At 52.4% G+C, this 23,869-nt stretch overlaps 3 protein-coding genes across 11 annotated transcripts in view; 1 reads left to right on the plus strand and 2 right to left on the minus strand.

Annotated features, from left to right (window-relative positions):
- Positions 1 to 5,702, plus strand: part of ARHGAP17 (Rho GTPase activating protein 17) — a 44,412-nt gene extending 38,710 nt beyond the window's left edge. For 2 of the 7 annotated variants that reach the window (XM_062614770.1, XM_062614776.1), the window contains 2 exons: positions 280 to 897; positions 4,808 to 5,702. In XM_062614770.1, coding sequence (XP_062470754.1) covers positions 280 to 897; positions 4,808 to 4,938 — 749 coding nt within the window. In that variant the 3' untranslated portion in view covers positions 4,939 to 5,702. Of the gene's footprint in view, positions 1 to 279; positions 898 to 1,818; positions 1,843 to 3,753; positions 3,799 to 4,731 lie in introns of all 7 variants that reach the window. The other 5 variants (XM_062614774.1, XM_062614773.1, XM_062614772.1 and 2 more) reach the window with 5 other exon arrangements.
- A 128-nt stretch (positions 5,703 to 5,830) lies between these two features.
- Positions 5,831 to 9,565, minus strand: TEX47 (testis expressed 47). The gene is made up of 6 exons (XM_062614852.1): positions 9,289 to 9,565; positions 8,398 to 8,501; positions 7,982 to 8,046; positions 6,984 to 7,182; positions 6,369 to 6,528; positions 5,831 to 5,963 (listed from the first exon to the last, which is right to left on the minus strand). The coding sequence occupies exons 1-6, from the start codon at positions 9,563 to 9,565 to the stop codon at positions 5,926 to 5,928; spliced, it is 843 nt and encodes a 280-aa protein (XP_062470836.1). The 3' UTR covers positions 5,831 to 5,925.
- A 566-nt stretch (positions 9,566 to 10,131) lies between these two features.
- Positions 10,132 to 23,360, minus strand: SLC5A11 (solute carrier family 5 member 11). 3 transcript variants are annotated; one of them, XM_062614779.1, is made up of 16 exons: positions 22,979 to 23,358; positions 21,205 to 21,375; positions 20,248 to 20,319; positions 19,507 to 19,611; positions 19,228 to 19,287; positions 18,954 to 19,058; positions 17,681 to 17,786; positions 16,881 to 16,961; positions 16,224 to 16,429; positions 15,558 to 15,693; positions 14,667 to 14,774; positions 14,099 to 14,249; positions 13,712 to 13,880; positions 12,790 to 13,005; positions 11,459 to 11,621; positions 10,132 to 10,432 (listed from the first exon to the last, which is right to left on the minus strand). In XM_062614779.1, the coding sequence occupies exons 2-16, from the start codon at positions 21,328 to 21,330 to the stop codon at positions 10,212 to 10,214; spliced, it is 2,025 nt and encodes a 674-aa protein (XP_062470763.1). In that variant the 5' UTR covers positions 21,331 to 21,375; positions 22,979 to 23,358; the 3' UTR covers positions 10,132 to 10,211. The 3 variants fall into 3 exon arrangements, with proteins under 3 accessions (XP_062470763.1, XP_062470765.1, XP_062470764.1); XM_062614780.1 differs by having other exon boundaries at positions 10,296 to 11,123; positions 22,979 to 23,360; XM_062614781.1 differs by lacking the exon at positions 11,459 to 11,621 and having other exon boundaries at positions 22,979 to 23,360.
- Positions 23,361 to 23,869: the final 509 nt, after the last annotated feature.

The following is a 23,869-nucleotide window of genomic DNA, read 5'->3' on the forward strand; positions in this document are numbered from 1 at the left end:
CTTGCATTTCACTGAGGCCTAACTGTAATGCAGCTTTGGCTTTGGGCTCTTTTATGAATGCTGGTAGTAACGTTACTAGTGCTGTTTAACAAACTCACTCAAAGGCTATTGATCTATAAAGCCTGAGTGCACGTTTCTGTAGCTTCCTATTGCTTTATTTAGTAATGCACCATTTTACTTTGCCAACCTACCTGTGGGTTCCTTTGTGCTACTGATTTCTCCCTCAGCAGTTTGGTTTCACAGTCCATGACCCTGAAATGTCACCTCTTCTCTTACCAGCCGTTAAGAAGCCTGCACCAGCCCCCCCTAAGCCAGCCAACCCCCCACCGGGGCAGCCAGGAAGCCAAAGCTCTGCCGCTGCTGCTCAGCCACCTTCTGTGTCTCCAAAGCCACCTGCCAGAAGCTCATCTCCTCCTGCTCAACATGCAACCCAAGGAGCAGCCCAGACCTCTGCTTCCCAGGTCTCTGCACCTCGGAGATACTCCAGCAGCCTTTCCCCAATCCAGGCTCCCAGCCATCCACCACCACAGCCCCCAACACAGGCTACTCCTCCACTGCAGCCCAAATCTAACAGTCAAGCATCTCCTCCTGCTGCGCCCAGCAGTGAGCACGGACCAGAGCAGCCCTGCTACACTCCTCCGCAGACTCCGACACCGCCCGATACGCCCCCTCTAGGAAAACACAATACCAGTTCCCCAGCAGCACAGCCACAGCCAGCTACTCCAGAAACCTCCCAGTCTCACTCTCTACCTCAGAGTGGTACACTGCCGAGGCCACGGCCAGTACCGAAACCCAGAAACAGACCTAGCGTCCCCCCTCCTCCTCATCCTCCTTCTCAGCTGGCTGGAGATGGTATTATTGCAAATCCCACCCAAACAGCTTCCAAAATTGTAACAGGTGAGTGGATCCTTTCATGTTCAGTGCCACCTCACGGAGCAGAAATGTAGGAAACGATGCCTGTAGCTGTAAATCTCAGGGGGAGGGACTGAGAGGCACAAGTAACAGTTAAAATACTAAATTACTCATTTCTAGTTAAAATGCCCACCACCCATTCTGTGCAGAAGGGTTTGGGGGGGAAGTGTAGATCAGCTTGCTTTATTTTCCTTCCTGCTTTGGAAGCAGAGCACTATTATAGCAACAGGCTCTCTGGGGCTTTCTCCAGGCTCAGCATCGTGGCAGGCTCAACTATGCTTATACAGCTGTTGCCAAAAAGCAAATATTTGGAGGAGGGAGAGGATGTAGCCAAGGATACACAAGGATAGCACATACAGGAGATAGGAAAATGGCTCAAGTGGTCACTGATATACGTTCTAATAGACAAAATACAACGCAGCACGTTTTACTTTGTGAGGACAAAGTCTTCTGATGGGCTTTAAGCTGGACATCCAGAAGCTGAGGAATCACATACACCGAATTCTGGGTCTTGGGTTAATTTGTAGATTGACCTTCATATTTTAAATGCAGCCTTCTTTTGGTGAGACATTCACAAAGAGAAACTCCTACTCACAGGAGCTTCATGAAGCTTTTAGTTACTGGTTTGGTAGGGTTAATGTTAATTTAAGTCTTGGTGGGGAAAGAAGTAGCTACTGAGGACAGTTAAAAGTAGATCTCATATTCTGCTGAGTCTCTGCTTATTATAGGAATTACTAAAGGAAGAGATGATAAATGTAGGAGACTAATGCTTTTAAATCACCTTACATTTAATAATGGTTTAAACTTTCCAATGGCCCTGCAGCTTCTCTAGACTAGGACTAATGTATTGGAATGCCAAGTATGAATTCTGTTGCCTAACAGCTTTACCCCCTGATGCCTTCACAGGTGGGGCTGGTTACTGCGAATAAGGTTTGTACTTACAGAACCATGCAATACAAGCTCAAATGCTCCTGCACAGCAATACTTTTCTTTGTAGCTTTATTTTGTATATGTGCTTTGGAATATGTGCTGTCAACTCTGTGTTACCTCATTACTACATACCATTCTGTTCAGAAGGGATTTTAAGACCTGAGCTGCTTGATTTTAATAGTACTGTGAACATAAAGGTAGTCCTTAAGTTGTGAAAATATCTATAATGGAGTAACAGTTCACACAGGAAGTATGTGTCCACAAGTGAGGCAGTGACCTTTTAAAACAGCTTTATTCTCATCAGTGCAGGCAAATACCAAAGCTGATGGGTTTTTCTCCAATCGAGTGGTTTATGATTGCAGTTTAAGGTAGTTTTTACTTCAGGTTTTCAGCTATTTGGAACTACTTGGAATTTATTTGGCAAAATACATGTTCTTGTGAATAAACCCCTTTGCAGAAGAGCACTCAGCAGCATCTGCCTTCTGGCATGTGTGCATCCTGTCAGCTCCAGCCTCACTAATAGCACCAGTCTGCTCAGTCACAGCTGCCAAACAGCACATTAATAATCTTCCTATTCATTTGTAATGGGTTGGAGATGGTGCCTTTCTAAAGTACCAGCTGCATGACAGGCTCAGAGAGTTGAGGCTGCACTCCTGAGTTATCTCAGGATTTGAGTGCTTACAGGAAGGACACAAATTAGGATTGAGAGTCAAGTTGAAAGTAGTTTTAGATTTGGAGAAGCTGGCAGTAAGTTTGCTGCTTGAGCAACTGAAAAGCAGGTTTGCTGTTTAAAATAGATCTTATCCTGATTGAAGTTCTTTTGTCAGTGTCTTTAAAATGCAGTTTGTGGGCAATTTATTGCCCAGCTGAATTCAGGAATAAGGCTGGGCTCTAGCTCTTTACAGCACTTGTAAGTTAAGACTGGGAACTGTGCTGATGAGTCAAACTTCAAGGAAAGGACCTTAATTTCTAAGTCACGTTTCCTGGGTTGACAGCATCAGGGAATTTGTCTGGCTGAGGAAATTGCTTTAATGCCAGCAGATGAGCAGGGTTTGGTTCCCCCAGTGTAAATGGAGAAACAGCTGCCTTCAGACCAACACCCAGCTGGTGTGCTGGGGGAATTTAAGTTCTACAAGGGCAGGATCTGCTAGGCAGGAGTGATGGGCACAACTGAGGCTGTGTCCAGAGTTAGGATGTAGCCCTGACTCCCTTTCAGCTGAGCTACGGGTCAAAAAGAGGCACACAGCTGGGTGCATATAGAAAAATACTGACATCAACAGTGTTGAAATTAACCAGTGCTAAAACTGGAAAGACTTCCTATCACTCCTTTGAAGTGCAACCATGGCAAGTTGGCCATGAAGTTGTGTACAGTAAAATGACAGCAATGACAGCTGCTGTGCACAGGAGAGATGCTGACAAAGGATCCTCTAGCAAAACTGGTAGAGGAGCCTAGGAAATCAAGTGTTTTGCAAAATAACCCCTTGGGGAGCAGTTGAAGTGATACCAGGCTTCCCTACAGCAGCACACTAGTGCAGGATCAGCACCTTTTCCAGATGGATCACCTTTTAAAGGATTAATATTTGTTCTGAATTAACACCACTGCATATTACATGAGTAGCTGCTCTAACATTTACACATGCACATACCAGCACTTACTACAGACTGACTTACCTAATTCACAATGACAATTAGCTGGGTTTAATTCTAACCTTGAAAAAGATGGGAATAATGGAAGCCAAAATCAAGTTGCCAGAAGTACCTGAACAGGAATTCTGCATGGTTTTCAGGATACTGTTGAATTCCTTTGTCCACATGCTGGACTTTAATAATGCCTCAGGTTCTATTTATGGTGTTAAAGTGCTAAGGCCTAGAGAAGAATATTCTAATCAAAAGTTTTATTAAATAATCTAGATGTTTGACCTGCATTCAGTAGGAACTGTATTGGAAAATTAAATGGTAAGGAAAAGGCATATGATTGGCCCCAAATGTTGCTAATTCACAATCATCACGTGTGTGCTCACGCTCACTACTAACCCGTCCCCAGTAACACTGCTTGCTTGCGTTACCGTTAGCGTGGCATGCACCAGGAATGGCTGTTTGATGCTCGCTCTTACATTAACGTACTAAAAGTGTTGGAGACTACAATGTTCACGTTGTCACTGGCCAGTTTCACATTGTATTTATTCTGTGTACAGGAAATCCTGTCTAGAAATCCATGTTTATAGAGAGGTTCATTTTGTATTTGACAGCTATGCTGTTGTGTCAGATCCCCTCCCCTGGGTCTCCTCACCCTTTGTTACCTACTCTTCTGATTCATTCTTCAGTCGTGGTAGGGAGAACTTTAATACCTGCACATAAAGCTGGAGTACACCTTTTGAATGGTACTTTTAAGTGAAAATCCAAGGTAACCCCCGGTGCTGTTAGGTGTTAGAACACAGTGCCTCTCCCTCCCCTCAGAAGAGGCAAAGATGTTCCCTGTTACACACAGGAAAGGGGTTTAAGTAATTTCTTCCTCCTGTTGTGGCAGTGCCTCCTTTTGACACCACACATATTGCTGTTCCTTCTCAAGGTGGTAGGTGGTGGTGATGTGGCTGAGGATTTAGGTGCCAAATTTATTTGCTGAGGGACCTTAGTGTTTTGATGTGGAAGTCTGGAATAAGGTATCACTCATAAGGGGCATGGAGGAATCTGATACTAAATCCTACTCACTGCCTTCCACTCTTCAGAATGAATCTCTTACTATGTACCAGAGTAAAAAAGGTGTGTAGGAGAAGCAAGTCCTGAGCTTTTGAGTTTAGCTTAACCTTTCTGTGTCCATGTGTGCACACATGTGCCAGCCCTCTGTTTGAAAAGCCTTTGTTGATCTTTCCTTTCCCTTTTCTCCCTAAGGAAATGCCCCAGCAATGCAGCAGTGACGAGAGGTCACTGGCCAGCCTGCTAAACTTGCTCTTGGTTTTTTGTGCAGACTCTAATCCCAGTACCCAAGAACCACTTCAACCCCCTCCTTCAGAGCCTCTCCCGGAGACAGCGAGCAAAGAGCTGCACAACCACCTCCTGCTCGATATTGACAATGATACAGAAAGCACCGCTCTGTAGCGGAAGCTCCCCGAGTCCTCACAGGTTCCTCTCCTGGTGGGAAAACCCAACGGTGAAAAGCTTCTTTTGACGCTGTGGCAGGACTGTGTAGAGCTGGGATGGGGATTTAGCCAGTCAGAAGAAGTGTAATGATCTGTGTCTCAACAGTGGTTTTCAGAATCCTGCATGGAAGGAACCAGTTACTGCAGAAACGTGCATAGGAAGCGTAATTGCTGCTGATACAGGTGGTATTGGCAGAGATTCCAGAAGCAGCAGAACATTAGTTATTTAAAGTGCATGTATTACGGAAATAATCTTTTTAATGTCACGGTTAGGCTTTTATTCCTAGTTCTTAGCCATTACAAGGAGCTGCCTTGCAAGAGACATTCCCTCACTGATTTGCTGCAGATTCTTTTTAAACCATGAACCAAAAAAAGCCAGAGTGCTGGTGGCGACCGCGGGTTATCGGTCGCCTGGTCAAAACTGTGGATGTATTTTAGTGCCTTGAAGGACTGTCATACTGTAGAAGGAAACTCACTGTATCTTTAATCATTTCATTGCTACTTAACGATCAGTACTTACTACTTATGTCATAGTTACTTGTATTAACCAAGCCTGCTTTTGTTTATGTGAAACTCGCAACTGTTTCAGGATGCAGCTGTGGAAGTGGGGTTTGTGCTTTCCTTGGAAACGGTTGGATTCGGAGAGACCTTTGAAAATGGCTCTTTGGGTTCCTCACTGGGTGAACATTTATAAAATTAAAGATTGTCTTTTGTCAACGTGAAGGCATCTTTATTCATGCTTGTGAATAACGTGGCTTCCAGTGGACATGGACGGTGACACAGTCACTCCCTGGGCTTTGCAGCTCACCAGGTCTTGTTCTTCTGAGGACTGGCATGGAAGCATACCGGGAACTGGGAATGAATATGCATGTATTCTTTAACGTGTAGATTCATGTTAAACAAAAGTGAGTCCAGCTGCAGAGGGGAACACTGGATACAGCCTGTATCACGTGGAGAGATAAGATGGAACAGGCCACACTGTTTCTGTGAATGAGAGGGAGAGGAAACCAGTCAGTTGAGGTAACATTCTACAACTACTTGAATTAATCTACTTAACCTGTAAGTTCCTTAATGTTCCATCATACATTTCATTGAAATTATTAATCTAGACCTCAGGCTTAACTGCATTTCATACAAGCCTCGACAAGACACATTGCTGTTACTGCCTTCTTGATGCCACAGTTTGAATCGTGGTGGCTGCCCCATTGATCCCTGTTCAGACAGCTCGTAAGAGGGAAGATGAGCCCGCTACTGGCTGCAGACCGGCTTTCCTGTGTCACTGCACCAGCATGGTACCAAGTTCTTGTAACTCAGAATTCAGTGTTAGGAGCCACAGTTTCTAGTTCTGTGGCTAAATTTGATGCTGATCCCAAACTGCCCCCAGGGTACCTGAGTCCAGGGTGGGTTGTGAAGGACCTAAGTAAGTTCTCAGAAACTCTTCAGGACTGGTGCACTCCTCTGCTTTACACAAGTAGTTAATTGTCTCTGCTGGGATCAGCAGCTCCTGTTCAACAGTGGGTATGCTCTCAGTCGCATCCTCGCTGTCATCCTTGGTACCAAACAGCACATTCCATGCAGTTACAATAACAGCACAGAGCTATGATGCAGTTGAAGTTGAGGATATTTGCTCAAAGCACCAGGGCTGGAGTTACTCCCCATTTACCAAACACAGCTCAGTCCTCTGGTCCTAGGAGTGCCCAGCAGGAAGCAGGGGTAGAGACAATGCTAGGTAATGCTGAGTGAATGACTTTGACTTGGCTGTGTTGGAGCAGTTCATTAGTGAATCAAATGGCTGCATGAAATAACCCCCCAGAGGTCTAGAAAGAAACTTGGGATAACACAATGAGGTTCTGTAATGCTTTAACACTGCTGCTCCAGTCTGCTCAGGTGTGTGTGCTTGTAAATGCTGCTTGAAAGGCGAGTGGGGCTGCGTGTTTGTGTGGTTTGGGGGGATTTGGGACTGAATTAGGTGGCTTTCCTACAGCTCAGTTAATGGAAGCTTACCTCAAAGCTCTGGATGGAGGCTGCCAGCTTGAGCCCGAGGGTAAGGCACCCTGCAACCACCTCTGCTGTCGACTGTGACTGGGTGGTCCTCGATGGCCATGTCACGGGAGATGTCGCCACTGCCACTACCCAGTCTGGGAACAGTCTGGTGGGGATGGCATGTGCCACCACTAAAACTTTAATATCCTGGAGTAAAGCACTGCATGGGAAGAGAGTGAATTCCATCCGAAAGCACAGCACGGCGTTCTTATCAGCAGGTCAGCTTCCATAAACTAAGCACTGAGTTGTTTTCATTCCTAGGGCTGTGCTGGGGGATGGTACATGCAGAGCATGGTGCACGCTTCCCACCCACCCAGCCAGCAGAAACCTTTCCTGACTCCTCCAAAGGGCTGGAGTGGATGCGAGGGGAAGAAATGAGCATAAAAGCAGTAGGGATTTAATAAGCAAATGCAGGAACATGACAGTAGTTTGTTCCAATAGGAATTCCATTCACAGCAGAGGAAAAGATGGAGTTTTCATGAACCTGGATTTTGGGCAATTAACACAGGGCCCTGCAGCAACAAAGCTAAAGGCAAGAATCGGCTGAGCTCTGGGGGAGTGGTTCGGTCCTGTTGTGAAAGGGCAAATAGCAGGCTGGAGGGCAGTGACTAATCGTCTAAAGATAATTTCTGGCATTCCAGTACATAAATCCACAACTGTTTACAAAGCAGGGTCCAGAAATGGCAGTGATTCCCAAGAAAGGAATTTTCCTGGGTTCTGAAGGCTATTAATGAAGTCCTGGTGCCTCAGAGATGGGCTCTAGCGCAAGAGGGCTGAGCAGGAGCCTGCTGGCAGCCCCTCAGCTGCATCCAGGAAAGCATGGGAGGACCTCGGCTCCTCTGTGGTCAGCAGGTATTCAGTGGGAGAAGACAAGCTTGAAACAACCATCGCTGACGTTCAGCTGACCCTTAAAGAAGGCTTCTCCCGCTTCCGGTACTACAGTACTGTGAAACACTTACCTTGAACCTTGACTTTGGAGGGCCGCTAAATCTTGGATGATGAGATGGATTGTGCTGCTGCAGCCCTGCAAAGGAATTGCCCATTGCAAATTCACTGTGCATATAAAACAATTCATCATCCACCTTACGTAGGCTTTCCCTTTCAGTCACAGGCGCTGGGGGCAGAGCAGGTTGTTCCTGTTGTGACAGAACGTGGCATCTCATTCCATCAGGATAATGTTCTGGGCCAGTTACCTGAATCCCAGAGGTGGGATGGATCCCTGAGACACCCCCAGCATTAGTCAGGTCTTTAAGCCTATGTATGGAGTCAGAGATGGGTTAGTTAGGAAGAGCTGTAGTTCCCTGGATCTAGAAGCTAAACATGTACAAAGATGCATCAAGGTTACCTGGTCGCACAGAGAATCCATGTAACTTACCTCCACTACATGGAACACATGGCTGGGGTAGAGAAGCAGCAGACCTGAGACTGGTTCTCCTCTGTGGTCCTCTAACACGTTTTCAAGCAGTTCTCTGTGATAACCTTGTTTTAAAGGAGAAGATGGCTGTTTGTCAAGTGGTTTATGGCCCTAGGTCAGCGTTAGTGCTGCGTGCTCTGTTCTGTGCGTTCGCAGATCATGCTTTTATTATGCAGGAGGGGCACCAAATCATAGAGACACGGAAGCATTGCTGCCATGGGACCCTCCTCCTGACGTAAGCACGCTGCAATTCACATTAGCTCCTAAAAGTGCACCCAAACCTGCAATGTTTCAGTAGCTGCAGCCTAAAATCCCCATTACAGGTGTCCTTTCATCGTTATCGCTGCAGCTGCAGCACCTGCAGGCCCCAAAGGTGACGTGGAAGCCGGGTCTGTGCGGCTGAGTCCTTCCCTCTGTTCACTGGCACTCACTGGTACAGGTGTTTAAAATCACCTTAATGAGCCTCCCGAATCAGATAAAGCACTGGGCACCCATGGGCTCGTATAGATCACTGCTTGCAAGACAGCATCAGGCTTTGTTGATAAAGCCTGTGTGCGCCCCAGGGTTTCTCCCAGCTGTGTTTCCTCTGCCAAGGCAGGGTTCCCAAGTGGCAATTGCCTTTACGTGGTGTCAGAACCCGGTATTTTCTTGCCCTATGGACTGCCGCAGTGACTGCGCTCCCCGCTGCTCCGTACCGCCGCTGGGGTACGGGCTGCAGGCGCGGCACGGCGGGGGTGATCCCGGCTGCAAGCCCGCAGCGCTGAATGCGTCCCAAGACACGGCGGTGAACGCCAGACGGGAGGTGCGGGCCGGGGCCCTGCCCTGGAGCCGTGCTCCGACCCCGGCACCCACCTGCGACCGCCGCCGCCGCCGCCCCCTGGCCCATGCGGGCGAGCACCAGGAGCCTGTGGAGCGGGACCCGGCCCTGCGCGGAGCGGAGCGCAGGGGAGCGGGGTCCGGTTCGCACCGAGCCGCCCCCCCCCTCCCCGGGGCAGCCCCGGCCCCGCCGCGCCCCCACCTCCGCGGCGCCGGCCCGCAGCTCCCTGCGCACGGCCAGCAGGTTCTGCCGCTCCAGCGGAGCCGGCTCCGCAGAGCCCGGCCGGGGCTGAGCCGCTGCCTCCTCCGCCATGGCCGCGGCCCGACCCCGCGCAGCCCCGGCGGCCCGAGCCGCTCCCGCTCGTTGTTACCGTTACGTGCGGATGGGGTCAGGGCATCCCCCGGCGCAGCCCCTGGGGAAGGGGCTCCGGGGCAGGGTGGCCGCCGACCCAGGCTGCAGCAGGGGCAGAACGGGTGCGGGAGCCCGGGTGTTTGGGCTGGTTTAGAGCCCTCGTGGGTGCCCGGTGACAGCTCCCTGCCCCGACAGGGGACACATGGAGGCGTTACCTCCCAAGGGTGTGGAGCCACAGGGGAACCAAGTGCTGGTAGGTGGTTCTAGAAGCATCAAGAGAATCCAGACCGCCCAGCTCCAGGCAGTGCTCTGACCCCAAGCAGCGTACCTAAATACTTGCAACAACCAAACAACCCTTTCTCTGCCCTTCTCTTTACACCCATCGTGTTGCAGGCTCAGGTCTGACAGTGGTGGTGCCGAGCACTCGGTGCCTATCACAGCCCGGCCCCCATTAGAAATAAGGAAAGGACTACGGAGCGCGGTCTGTCTTCTTAAATAAAGGAAGAACATTTAGGAAGCATTAACAATTACATTGACCCTCTGCTAATTATTCTTATTTACACCAATTAACATTAGTCGCTGCCATCTGGAGTCAAGCAGGCGAGTGCTACGCGAAGTACGCCCAGAGGAAGATGCCGGCGCACACGCACAGGAGCAGGTTGATGTTGAGGACGTGCTTCACCAGCGGCTTCTCCTCTAGGCAAGCCCCGGGGAGCGGCTCGGGTTTGACCGGTGCCGTGTTCTCGGTGCTGGGCTGCTTGCGCTCCATCCCGCAGAGCCACAGGAGGGTGGTGAGCAGCTTGGAGTCCCCTCTGCTGTTAGTGGGACCTGGGGAGACAGCCAGCAGTGAGGGGTGAATCGCGCCAGCAGAACACATCCCAGTGCTGCTGTGCAAAGGGGTTTGATGCTGAAACGCACCGGTGTTCTTTAAACGCATACGCTAGCTACGCTGAGGTGTAGGGAGCCCTTCCGTTAGCACCTCTGGGGGCTGCAGGACCAGTTTTCCTCTTCCCTGGAGCACTGAGCTGAAGTTCTATTCCCAGCATCATAAGAAACGGTAAGAGGAGCCTAAGACTAAAAGCTGAGCTGTGGCTGCTCGGTGCCCAGCGGCTTCAGCACCCGATGAGGGGTTACTCCACACGTGTAAAGCGGGTTTCCCCAGCAATGGTGTGGGTTAGGACGTGTGTGACTAAAAGCTGGGGAGACAGCGCTCGTGCCCCAGAGGCGTGAGGCTCCCCAGCACCAGGGCTCAGTAACTCACTCATCTCCCCAACAGCTTTTTCTAGATCAGAGGAACCGGCAGCGAAAGCTGCAGCTACATCAACAGTGTCCCGAGCCTGGCGGCACCAGGGGATGGTGCTCAGCGCTGGAAGAGGCGCAGCGAGTTGCTACACGTGTTTGTACCTAATACCGACAAGTACAAGTTTTAAACACTGCAAATCCTCCTTCACTGATCTGTCAAGCTCTCCGCCCAGGCCTCTGCGGTCTCCCTGCTGCTAGAGGCGAGCAGAAACCACCACTGCAAAACAGAAATGGAACGCCATGAAAAGAGCTCTGCTTGGCCTCCACCCTCCCCTTTGCCAGCCGCTCCTCCTGGCAGCGCCCGCAGCTAGCGCAGGGCACCGGGCATGGCTTTCTGTGTCCCATCAGCTCCTCCTTCATTCCGAGCATATGTAATGGCAGCAAGAGATGGAAGAGAAACTAAAGTGCTGCTGAGGTAAAACTGTCACTTTCAGCATGCCCTGAGGTGACTGAATGCAGAGGAAGGGGTTTAACGTTTCTTGTCTTCAAAGCCTTTACACAGTGCCTGGGGTTAAGGGTAGGTGTTACTGGGCACGACGTTGGAGCACTTACATTTATTATCATCTGAACTATTCTCAGAAGCAATGCTTATATCCAGCTGGAGAGCTGGGCGCTCAGCTTCACACACTCCTTTGGCAGCATCAGGGGAAGGGCTGACTGCTAGGTCTGTCTTGGCTGGTAGATCCCCACGTGTGAACCAGGTAAGCCGACTTATCTGATGGCATGAAGAGCGGTGTTAAAGGAAACTGCTTTGTGGTTGCTTAAAGGACTGCCTCAGCAGCAGAGCCTGTAGAGAGAATACTTAGAGGGGCCAAACCCTGTTCTCCTGCTCGGCTGGGGCAGGGGAACAGCCAAGCGCTCAGTTGGTTAACTACAGAAGTGGTGGCTACCATCAGCGTGGTGGGTTTAGTTGGGTCTGGAACACGACAGTTGGCTGCAAGCTACTCTCTGGAGGATGCTGTTGTTCTGTCTTTAACCAAGGAGGAGGCATTTCTGCACGGGACCATCACTGGATGCAGACTGAGAGCGGGTCAGTGAGCAAAACGAACGGGTATTGTGGCCAGAGAGGAATGACTCAAAAGAACTGGGGTTGTTGGGAGAAGACAGGCGGGAGGTAGGGTAATTTTCTTCAGATATATAAAAGACTCATGAAAGAGGGAAGCTCTCAATGTCAAGGATAGGGTAAAGGAACAGAGGAGCACAACGGGAAGCTGGAAAGGTTCAGGTTGGAGATGAGTTAAAGCTGCTGCTGGGAGGGAGGTGGGCTCTCGAGCTGACCACGCGCCTCCGTGGGCATTCTCCCTCTCAGAGGAGGTTCAGAAAGGTGCCAGCTTAGTGCTGTCTCCGAGCAAGAGGATGCGTTGGCCCTTTGGTTTCTGGCCCTCCTTCCTCCTACTGATGGTTCTCTGTAGCCTCATTCTATCTACTGAAAGCAGTCGAACTGGCACAAACCTGTTCCAGGGGAAGTTTCTCTCTGCCCTTGAGTTCTCTTTTCCTGTGAGGAAAAAGGCTTCCTCACTAAATTAGTAAGAGAGTTGATAAAGATGACCCAGAAGCTGGAATTTCTTGGGAAAGAGAGGGAAAAAAGCTAATTTGTCATGGTTAAACACACATGTTTGAGCTTAAGAGCAGCTCTTTGTAGCATCTACCGTTGACCAGTTTCCAAGGTGGGACTCTGGATTTATGGGACCTAAGTGGCAGCAGGGTGCTGGAGCAGAGGAGGGGTCGTTGTTAGAGGTTATGGCAAGTGTGATTGTCAGTACGGAACAGAACCTTGCATTTCTGGGTTATTTATCCCCACGGGATTCCATATCCATGGATGTAGCGTGGGGCATGCAGGAAACTGTTAACAGATAACACAAGAACCCCGACGGGTGACGCACCATTGCCTCCGAGGGGGGCTCTGTGAGCAGGCTCACGACCAGCACGGTCAGCGTGGAGACGGTGGCCAGGACCATGGAGAAGTAGAGGTAGTGCATGTACTTCACCACGCCCGGGCGCAGGTCGCTCTCTCCGCACCGGGGCTCTGGGTAGATGAAGTCCAGCACCAGCCGGATGCCACCCAGCAGCAGCCCGATCACCAGGCCCCAGAACGCGCCCTGGGAGAGGAAGGATCTGCTTTACTGGAGCAAGGAGCGCGTATCCACGAGGACCCAGCCTCGTTCTTGGCACACAGGCTGAGCTGAGGCTGCCTTTTCAGAGGGTCTTTTCCTTCCTTCTCTGCTCTTGCTACCTGCGTCTGCCGGTGGTGTTTCAGGAGCCTGGTACCTCTCTGTGGGCTCAGGTGGGTCATTAGTTTTGCTGTGGAGGGGAAGGATAACGTCCTCTATGCCAGGAGACTCTCAAGACTGGTATTTGTATCCTAATGGTTGCCTTAACCTGCGGGGCTGGCAGCTGCTCTCTGCCTGATCAAAGCCTGGTTTGGGATGACTTTACCCTTTACCCAGCCCCGGTCTTTATGGAGAAACTGGAGCCTTAGGACTCCTGGTGCCGTTTGGTCTGGCTCCTTCACTCTCTGGGCTCGCTGTGCCTTCTCTAGTCCATGTAACAAACAAGCCAACGGCTAACGAGCCCCTAAGAGGCTTCAGGAGGTGCGAAGGACATGCTGCAGCGGAGCAATGCAGCCACCTCACTCCTCAAGTGCCAGTGGGGTCCTGGAAAGCAGCAGGAGTCGCTCCCTGCTGTAGCAGAGATGGATGTCTGGGGGGAGGGCTGGGTGTCTTCCTTTCCCCAGCAGGAGGTGGGTTTGAGTTCTAAAGGACTCCTGTGAGGGCAGTGAGGCCACAGGGACAGCGGAGCTGTTACCTTTTCATTTGCTCTTTTCCAGAAGCAGCCCAGGATGAACACCATCGCCACGGGGGGCTGCAGGTAGGAGCTGATGGACTGGATGTAGATGAAGAGCTGCCCTCCCTGGCCAGCCTGAACCAGAGGGATCCACAGGATGGAGACCACGGTGAGCAGCAGCACAAAGACCCTGGGCAAGAGAAAGGTGCCATTAGGCTTAGCTCAGGCTGTGCTTTTCCGATTGCTCAGCATGCAAGGGTCCAGCTGAGACCTCTGGTAACCACCCCACCAAGCGTGGTCAGTATGAAGCTACTACATGTGTATAGGGGCAGCGGGCCCTGGGGTGTGCCCAGGTGTGTCCCTGATGCTGAGGCTCTGCTATAATGCTCATGTTGTAGCTCTCTGTACCTGCCAACAATCATGAGCTCCCACTCGGAGCACCGAGGACGGAAGTGCTTCCAGAGGTCCATGGTGAAGATGGTGCTGGCACTGTTGAAGATGGAAGTCAGGGAGGACATGAGAGCTGCGATCATCACCGACATCATCAAGCCCCTGAGTCCTGGGGACAGAAGGAGAAGTTCAGCAGCCCTGAGGAGTCCCCAGTGACCCCCTTGGGGTGTCCTCGAATTCTTCTTTCAGCTAGAACAGACCTGAAAAACTGGGTTTAGCCCCAGTTTTAAATGGCAGCGACAGGGAGGAGTTAGCATTGATTGTTATCGTTAAACCCTGGGCTTTATCTCCTATCCAGGTTGGACTGAATTGGAGCTCTGGGTGCTGGATCATCACCCATCTCCCGTTGCACGCTGCCCCTTGCCTCTGTCCCACCAAGCCCAACAAAACCCCACTGAAGTTACAGCTGTGGGGTATGTTCCTCTCCGAACCTGCCTCACAGACAGCTTTAGGCCGGGGCGTACCGCACCCGTCAGTGCCAGCACCAGCACCAGCACCAGCACCACACCAGCACCAAGGTCCTTACCTGTGGGCAGCAGCTCGAGGACCAGCTTGGGATAAGCAATATCGGAGCAGCCGGATGGGTTGCCGCAGACTTGTCGGCAGATTTCCGCATCTGCACAAGCCACCAGATCTGAAATGAGCACAGGGGAGGGAGAGGCAGGATTCTGCAGCCTGAACCCGTCGGGCCGGTGAACGCCGTCAGTCACCGGGGGGAACGCGGAAGGCTTGGAAAGCCTCCGGCCCAGGACGGGACTGTCTCCACACAGTGAGAAAGCAGCTCTGGCCTTCCCTCGTTTCCCTTCTCTTCCTTCCATGCACAAGATAGCATCAGTGGAGGCAGCTCGCCTGCCTGCCTGCCTGTTCTTCCCTAGGAATGTTGCTTGCTTGAGGACTATGCACAGCCCAGCACGCTCCCACCTGGTGAGCACTTACTGACGTGTGGGCTTTCTCTGAGTGCCCCAAACGTAACTTGCAGGGGTAGCAGCACGTTGGGTGCAGGAGGGGCCCGAGGGCACGGTCACAGTGTGGAGCAGCAACAGGGAGCAAGCTCAGACCCCATCAGCACAGCTGCTGTGAGCAGGGATGACAGCACACGGAGCAGGGCATGGGGAGCGTGTGCCTGGGGTCTGCTGTGAGAGGATGTGTGTTCTCCAGCCACGGCTGGAAGGAAATGTCTTCAATGTGGGGCATTTGATGCGTTGCAGCCTTTTGATTTATTGGTAAGGGCCGGTCCTGCTCCTTAGAATAGGCACAGCCGGTGATAGAGGGAGGCCAGGTTGGACACAGGGGCTTGGAGCAAGCTGCTCTAGTGGAAGGTGTCCCTGCCCGTGGCAGGGGTTGGAGCTGGAGGAGCTTTGAGGTCCCTTCAACCCAAACCACTCTGGGATTTTACGATCTCTCCTTCAGCACTTACCTGGGAAGAGAATTCTGCTGATCATGCCCGGCATCACCATCATAAAGAGGGGCAGGATTTTCAGGTAGGAGGTCATCAGGGAGCCTCCTTTGGCATGAGAGAGGTTTTTAGCAGCAAGGGACCTCTGAACAATGACCTAGAAATGAAGGCATGGGTTTGGTGCTCTCAGCAGAGGGGACCAAGTGCAGGTGATGTGATACCAATTGCAGATACTTTGTTCTCCTCTGGACTATTGAAATCCAGCAAGGGGGAGCACTGAGCTTGGCTGTAGCTCTGTAATTCTCACTTCAGACCCTGATAAACTCACAGAATCACAGCCCTGAACGATGCTGCTTGTGCCGCCAGACCTGACCTTGCTTCTGCAGTGCACCGTGCTGCCCAGCCCGTGCCTTAACCACCCATAGTCAGGCTTCGCAGCAAGGGAAAGGCTTAAGTTAAAACCAGGTTGGGATTAACTCCCAAACCCCGCCTGGCCCCTTGTTACACTGAGGTGATTCCCCAGGTTGCAGTGTGTTTATCAAGTTTTGCATCTTTAGGATTGAAACCATCAGGTTTCACTGAACCCCCCTCAGGAAGAGCAAACCAGTCCGGGCACACCGAGGGCTGCGGTCAGACCCATCCAACCAACTGCGTGTTCTGGAAAGCAAAGAGCAAGGAGGCACGCACCTGATCTGTGCACCAGTACCACAGGGACGGGATGGTCATTCCCACCAGGACCCCCGGCCAGGGGAGGTCGGAGTTAACAGGGTCTCGGAATATGTGGAAAGCATCTTCCCTCGGCAAGCCGCAGCTGCTGTTCTCCTTGCGGGAGCTGGGAATGGCATCGAAGTATTTTGTCTGCAAGCCTTCAAGACCACCAACTTCAACAAAGCCTGGAACAGGGCAGGAGGAGCAGTTACCACCTCTGCCCCGTGGGTACCCTGAGCTTCAGTCTGTAGTTTGCTATGGGTGATGCCCCACAGGTGCTGTGTGCAGCATCACCCGTAGCATCAAGTGTACTTTGCTATGGGTGATGCTTTGAAAACCCAAAGCTACGGGCTCCTTGGGTGGGGGATAGCACAATGCTAAAGGTTCTGCCTAGAGAAGGTGTTTGTTCACCTGTAACACTGCTTCTGGATGCGTTTCTTTAGAGGTTTTCAGGGGAAACTTGTGCATTTTTAACACACAAAGAATTACTATTGCATGAGCATCTGTTCCAACAGGAGAACACAGAGAAAGCCACTCCAGACCATCAGCTCTGTGTTAACTGTGATGATCCACCTTGTCTGTAGCACTCGGTAAAGCTGTCACAGTGTTAGGAATAACCCCCAGGGAAACACTCACTGAAGACCATGAGAGTCACAGCCCCGATGAGCATGATGAAGGTCTGCAGCGCGTCCGTGTAGATCACTGCGGCCAGGCCACCTGGGAGGGCAGAGAAGCACCAAACTGGGAAAGTGGGACTGGTCTGTGGCATCCTGTGCTCTGCAGACTGGTCACACTGGGACTCGGAGCATGGTGGGCTGAAATTTCTCGTGTTTGAATCATAATGAGTCACCACTTTGTCACTGAAAAAGCCAAAGTCCAAAGCAAGAGCTTGTTTGGGAAACACATGGAAAAACTCCAGAGCAAAGCCCAAGCTGAATAAGGAGAAGCGAAATAAAAGGGTGTCTTTATGAGCAACATCACCAGGGGTGAGCAGTGGGAAAGGAGAAACCTTTATGGGTTTGGGATTTGCTGCTTGCTCCGTGCATGGCTCTTTTCCATTTGGCCCCTCATAAGCCCTGAAAGGGCATCCAGGATTGACAATGCTTTCCACATTCCAGGGCTCATTGTTATGTAAAGCACTCATACCTCCCGAAAGCCCAGAGGAAAATGTATTGTGCAAATGCCTCGAGTGTAACTTCTCCTTAAAGCAGAAGTGCTCTGCATCCACGCATCCCTATCGCCTGTGGCCCCATAAGGGGTATTAACTTACTCCTACCGGGTAATAGTTGCTTATCAGGCAAGTTGGCAGCTGCTTTTCCCCCTCCCCGTTATCCATACTCCTGGCAAACCCAGCTTGCATGGGAAAGGCCGGACTCTGAGCACTGGTGCACTCATCACACAGGGTCTGTGCTATGATCCGAAACTCAGCCCCGTACCTGCAACGGTGTAAACGGCCGTGATGGCCAGCAAGCCCACCACGGCGATGTAGAGGTCCCAGTGTAAGGCTTGCTGGATGAAGAGGGCTCCAGCGTACATGTCAACCTGGAGGGAGAAGGATGTCAGCCCAGTTCTAGTGCCCCTGGAAGCAGGCAGCGCCAGGGAACATGAGCATTGAGCTGAGCGAGCTGTCTCCTATGGCAGAACCAATGCGGTTGGTAACTGCTCGTGACCCCCAGCTCCCCGCTGTGTCCCCTCCATGCAGCTCATCCCTCTGCAACCCAAGCTCCTGCGCACTGCGCAGCAGGACCTGGCTCAATTCCCTATCGGTGTTCAGGTGGGATGAGCTTATCCCTCCCCGCAGCCCCAGAGCCAGGGCATTGTGGCACCTCCTGCATTAGCCGTGATGGGAATTCCTCCCTGACGTGGTGGCAGGGAGGAAACAGGGAGGAAAGGTGTCCTGGGGGCTGGAGCCAGCCCTGACCAGCTCCCTCTGCGGCCGGGTGAAGATGCTGCAGTTCGGGAGGGCTTTGGGATAGGCAGGCTGCAGGCCACAGAGTGACGGCCATGAAAGCATCCTGGATGCAGGAATCCTGTTGTCAGAGATCTCCATTAAAGAGCTGGCTTTTCCTAGAGCCGCCTGCACCCCCTGGCCTGCGGCTGTTTCGGCAGGGACAAGGCAGGCGTGGGTCACACAGCACATCCCTCTTTAGCCCTGTGTGTACAGGAAGAACACCAGCAGGGACCTCTCTGGCTTCACAGGTCCCTGCCCCACCTCAGGTTAATGAACAGCAGCGAGGTGTTGCGCAAGGATCGGGTCAGTTATTTATTCAAGGCCCTGCATCAGGCAGGAGCAGTGAATCAGTCGCTCAGCACTCTTCACCTGAGCACAAACCACCTCCTACGTCCTCATTCCTCCCGCGTGTAACCGTGGTTGGTGTCTGTGCAGGCAGTAATGCAAAGGGAAGAATCCAGGTGAGCTGCCACATGTGTAAAAGCTGACAACAGACACATCCACGCTCACAGCCCGACTCCTCAACGAGCTGCTGCTCAGGATGCTGACACCCAGCTTCCCTCCCACTGCAGCAAGCGTTCAGGTGCTCAGTGGGGGAAAAGGAGTTATTCTTTGTGTGTGGGTTCTCACAATGACTGTAGTCTAACTTCCTCAGGTATTTTAATACACCCTTTTCTGCAGCCAGCAGCTGCATTTCTGAGCCTCACTCATCCCGTTTCCAGCCCGAATTCAGTCTGATTCCAGTGTTTTCCACTTACTGATATTTTGGTGAAGATGTAGATGAACAAATAGAGGATTGCCAGGAACACCTGGATTCTTTTGCCTCCAAAACGTTTCTGCAAGTACTCTGGCATGGTAGTAACCTGTGGGAAACACAAGCCATCAGCACGGTGGTACCCAACAGCTCTCCTCCCCATTAGCCCAGGCCCTGCAGAAGGACCACAGCTGCAGCAGGAGGTGTTAAACCCAGCAGCCAAGCAGGTGCTTTAGATACCAGTAAATCACTGCTGGGCACAACATCCACCTACGTACCCCCGCTGCGATGTAAATTGGCAGGAACAGCCAGGCCAGCACCAGGACAGAGAACATCCCCTGCGGAGCAAATGGGAAGGAAGGTGAGGGATGCTGGCAGGGATGCGAGCAGCTGGCTCTATGGGACACAGGGATGGGGTTATCCTTCAGAGGCCTCAAACCCCAGCAGCCCCTGGTGCCATCCGGCTCCTGCAGCAGGACTCTGAGCCTCGGGAGCTGCCGGACCTACAGGGGCTGGAGTTGCCCTGCACAGCACCGGGGTTGCTGCTCCACACTCACATTCCACTCGTAGGCTGTTGCGGCAATTCCCGAGGCAGCTCCTGACCCAGCCAGGCCGATGAAGTGGCCGCTTCCAACATTGCTGGCAAACAGGGATGCGCCCACCTGGAGAAAGAGGGAAAACGGGATCTGGCCCTGCACAAGGCGGGTGGGAACACAGGGATGCTGTTCCCCCGCTTGTGGCTATGGAGGATGTGAAATCCTTGTCACCCCCTGCCTCCTTCTTCTTTTCCCTACACATTCAGTGTCTCTGGCCCCTTTACCCAGCTTCTTTCATTATTCACTGCCTATCGCTCATTCTGGGGCACGTTTAGCCCCATCCTGCTTCCAAAACCATGTCTGCTCTCGTGCAGGGGAGCAGGGCAGAAGGTGGGAGGTAACAAGCAGAAATGCCAGGTCATGAGGTTCCTCTGTTAGCACACACTGACTGAGCAGCCCAAGCGGAAGACCCTCAGTATAAAGCTGGGTCTGTGATGGGTAATTCTGGATGTCTGCAGGTCAAAGCACTCAGGACCAGGCTCGCATGGGGCCCAGGCTGCAGCATGTGTCCTGCAGCAGCTCTGCTCCCCCTGTCTCCCATATGGAATAAACCAGGCAGTTTTGTAACTGCATCCATGCAAAACATGGAAGTACTTTTTGTTCCTGTTTCCCCTTTGGAGAATAAAGTTCTGCTGGGCCAGAAGCTCTTTTGGTCTTGCTGTAGCCGATGGGCACAAGCAGTGTAATGATGGAGATACTTACAGGCCACCAAACCATCTGGCCTCCAGCTAGGAAGTAGCCTTTCACAGTGCTGCGCTGCGTCTTCCACATGGACTGGGGAAGCAGAAAAGCACAACAGAGGTTTCAGCAGCCACTTCATTGTGGAGCAGGGCATCACCAAGAGGGACTTCCCCTGCGGGAGACTCTGTGCTGCCATCGGGTGAAAGCAAAGGGCTCCTGGAAGGACCTGCAGCTCCTGTTGGGAAATCCCAGGGGAGAAGAGAGCAGCAGACAAGGGAGGGAGCGGCCATGCACAAGGTTTTCCACCAGCTCAGCATCCGGATCGACTGTTTGCTGTGATAAGCAAACTAAATCCCTCCAGATCAGCGAGGAAGTCAAACGGTTTTGGACAAGAGCTATGGGCATCCCCGGGTATTGGGTCTGCTCAGCACTGCACGTGTTACTGACTCCTCTTCCTCAGGGATTTCAGGCAGTTTCATGCAACACCAGCAGCGTTATCACCACACTGGAAGGGAGCAGCTATTCATCTCTGCCTTATGACAGCCAGATTGTGCTTTTGCTGTTACAAAAACCATGCCAAAAGGATGTCCTCCTGCCTTAATTATAACCAAACAGCATTTGTAATTTATGGACTAGAGCACTGTGGACAGGCTCAGGTGATTTATAGGACAGCAGTTCCTTCCGGGATGAACAAACCATTATTCTTAGCAATACTTTGTACTTAAACAACCTCTTCCTCACAAGGGTTCTTAAAGCTTGGCAAACACTAGAGCTGAACAGCTCTCCTGAAGCGCTGAGCACCCTTCCCCAGGCTGGAGAGAGGGAAAGGACCTGTAGACTCTTATCTTTCTGCTTGTTCAGTTGAACCCAGTGAAGTGCTGCCTGATTCAAGCCAAAGTGAAAGACTTTGGGGCCAAAGCAGCCCTGGTCTTCGGTAGAAGAGGGCACATAGGAAGGCTCTCAATGGTATCTGCTTACCCACAGCCCAACCGCGAGGACGAACACGAAGTACAGCACAAGGACAGCGATGTCCACGGCTTCCAGCGTCCTCTGGGGAAACACGTCCCACGAGGGGGTCACAGGGGTGCTGCTGGTGGTCTCCATGGCTTCCTATGCAGGCCCGGTGCTTCTTCGCCTCGATGCATGTATCTGTTAAAGAACGGGTTGCACGGTGAGGGGGGACCTGGCCTCCTCCTGCCTGTGGCTGCCCAGGTCCTTCAGCCTCTCTTGCACTTGTGAAGCCACATTTATAAGCTCCCCCCTGCCCAAAGGTGGGGCGAGGGGTGGCCTTCAGCAGCCCGGGGCTCCCGCATGGACCAGCACAGAGCAGGCGGTCGAACAAGTTCTTCCTGTGAGCACCATCGTGCAGCAGAGCACGGACCCGAGCAGCCTCAGCCACCCTGTCCCTCGCTCACAACCGGCTTCACCGCGTTGTCCGTGTGGGAACTGCAGCTGGAACCTGCCCTGAACTCCCCTTGAGATGAGGTGAAACCACCGCAGTCCTGCACCCATTGCCAAGGGGTATGAATGAAGCGGAGAGGACGGAGGTGCAGGTGCGGTGGTGATGGAGATGCTGCGGTTTCTCCTTGCCCTGTGTGCCCATTGCACCCAGTCCTGCAGCACTGGGGCTGTGGGCTTAGGCACTTATGGAGAGGCCGGACAAAAACTAAGGAGTTTTCTGGTGGTTGATACCACCCCATCACCTGCTTTCCACAGCAGCAGCCTCCAGTCCCAGAGCTCAATATGGTGCTGACCCATGTTGGGGTTGAGTGGCAGTGGTAGCAGCACCAGGCTGGGACCGGGGACTTGCAGCACCTTGTCAGAGCCTCTTCTGTGCCCCATAGAGCCCCCAGATCCCACTGAATTCCTTGGGAGCTTCTGCCTGGCAAGGATGCAGGGCACCGAAGCTCAGTCTTACCTCTTTAAGAGGCATTATGTCTTGGCTGTCACTGAGTTTTTACTGGCACGCTTAACCTCTAACTAGGAAAAGACAAACAGGGTTTGGTATGTCAGCCCCGGGATGCTGCTGACCCCATGCTGACACCTCCTGCTTTCCCTATCTCAGCTCTGATAGCGCTGTTTCTTTCCATCCCAAGTCACTTCCCATCTCAGGTGGGTAGCGCGGCAGCACAGACAGCGCTATAGGATACACACGCTCAGTCCCAGTCAGGATTCAGCCCACATATAGGAGAGAGTTGTGTCCATCCCTCCAAAACGCATGCGGATTCAGAGCTCTGCAGGCATTAGCTGTGCCCATCAGTGGTGAAGGGTGGGGGATGCTCCAGGGGCATTCGGGGGGGTGAGAGCCGCTGCCCCATTGCGGCAGCTGGAGCCGGCAGGCCCTAGGGAAGGGGCAGCGCGCGGTCGCTCTGGTTTCGCATCCCAACTGCACGGCCCAGTGGAAATTTTGCCTGCTTTGTGCATGCAGCTCACGGCTCGGTGCCCTCGGCTCCTGGCACCGGCCGCAGTGCTGTCCCCGCCAGAGACCGCGGGGAGGAACATCCGTGGCATGGAAATGAAGCGGCTGAAGCCAGCCCTGTGTCAATGGTGCCGGGAGAGGCGCAGCCCACGTGGGGCTCGAGGGACCCACCGGGACCACTGGAAATGCCTCCTCTGGGTGGGGGGGGGGGTTAAAGCATCCCCGGGTACATCCATCCTCCTGAGGACACAGCCACAGCGCTGGACCGCGGCCCCCAACCCTCGCACCGACCGCAGCGCCCCGACTCGAGGTACAAGCTGAAAGGGAACTTACTGCGCTCAGCCGGGTCTCATTCTGTCCCCCTGCGCCGGGCACCACCGAGCCTCTGCCAGCTGACAGGCAGCTTAAATATTGCCAGAGGGTCGGGATTTGCCAGCGGAGCCGTTACCGGTGTCCCAAGGAATGAGGAGGAATATCGATAGTCAAAGTTAAACTACCGGCCCGCAGTCCCTCTCCCGGTGCCCCGTGGCTCTGGTGAGGAGCCGCGCGTTATTTTCACTCTCAGGGCTCCCGGGTCAAACTCCACAGAGTGCCTTTCTCTTAAGCAATCTGCACAGCCAGAGAAGGGACAGGCAACAATAACCCAGCCACGCTGATGTCCTCCCGAGCTGACAGCCCGCGGCACGGGGGGGAGCTCACAGCGAGAGTGCCTGAGCCTCGCAGAGAGCACAATGCACCCATGGGATGGATGGGGTTTGTCGCTTGCTCCCACTTAATCTCAGCACCAGGCTGGAGGTTTCGACTTCAGCACCGTCGGTCTGAAAACCTGATAAACACCTACAGGCAATTCTTGACATTGATAATAGAAGCCAGTTTGTTAACTAGGAAAGGGCACCCCAGGGTCTATAATAACAGAAAGCAAAGCCTCGGTGTCTGTATTTTATCCCCTTGTTTCCCTTTTGGTTTATAGTGCAGACGAACATAACTAAAGGTCTTTGAACCTTGTGATTGGAGATGCTTTCATTTGATCTGCTGGAACTTGGCAAACCCCAATTTCCCCCAGTTGCATTGGAATTTGGGGCTTCAGACCTAGCAATCAGGTGCTCCCAGTCTGTGCCACTTTTTCCTGACTTCCAACCTTTCCATTCTGGAGCTGACACCTCAGTTTGTCTCTGTGGCACCTTTTATGGCACCTGGAAAATCATTATAGATGGTGGCCCTTCG

Source organism: Pezoporus occidentalis, unplaced genomic scaffold (genome assembly GCF_034315485.1).
Source record: "Pezoporus occidentalis ecotype Australia unplaced genomic scaffold, CSIRO_AGI_Poc_V1 ctg178, whole genome shotgun sequence".
NCBI lineage: Eukaryota > Metazoa > Chordata > Aves > Psittaciformes > Psittacidae > Pezoporus > Pezoporus occidentalis.

Bases quoted from the DNA above. Each gene is read 5' to 3' on its own strand.
- SLC5A11 (XM_062614779.1), bottom strand. From the start codon at position 21,330: ATGGAGACCACCAGCAGCACCCCTGTGACCCCCTCGTGGGACGTGTTT. The intron at 13,881-14,098 runs GTACAGAGAGCT...TCTCTTGCCCAG, and splicing joins GAGCTCATGATTGTTGGCAG to GGTCTTTGTGCTGCTGCTCA. The intron at 10,433-11,458 runs GTAAGTGCTCCA...CTGTCTCCCCAG, and splicing joins TAGTTCAGATGATAATAAAT to GTCCCACTAACAGCAGAGGG.
- TEX47 (XM_062614852.1), bottom strand. From the start codon at position 9,565: ATGGCGGAGGAGGCAGCGGCTCAGCCCCGGCCGGGCTCTGCGGAGCCG. The intron at 8,502-9,288 runs GTGGGTGCCGGG...CTTTAAAACAAG, and splicing joins GGCGGCGGCGGCGGTCGCAG to GTTATCACAGAGAACTGCTT. The intron at 6,529-6,983 runs GTAAGCTTCCAT...TTTGGTACCAAG, and splicing joins CCTCCATCCAGAGCTTTGAG to GATGACAGCGAGGATGCGAC.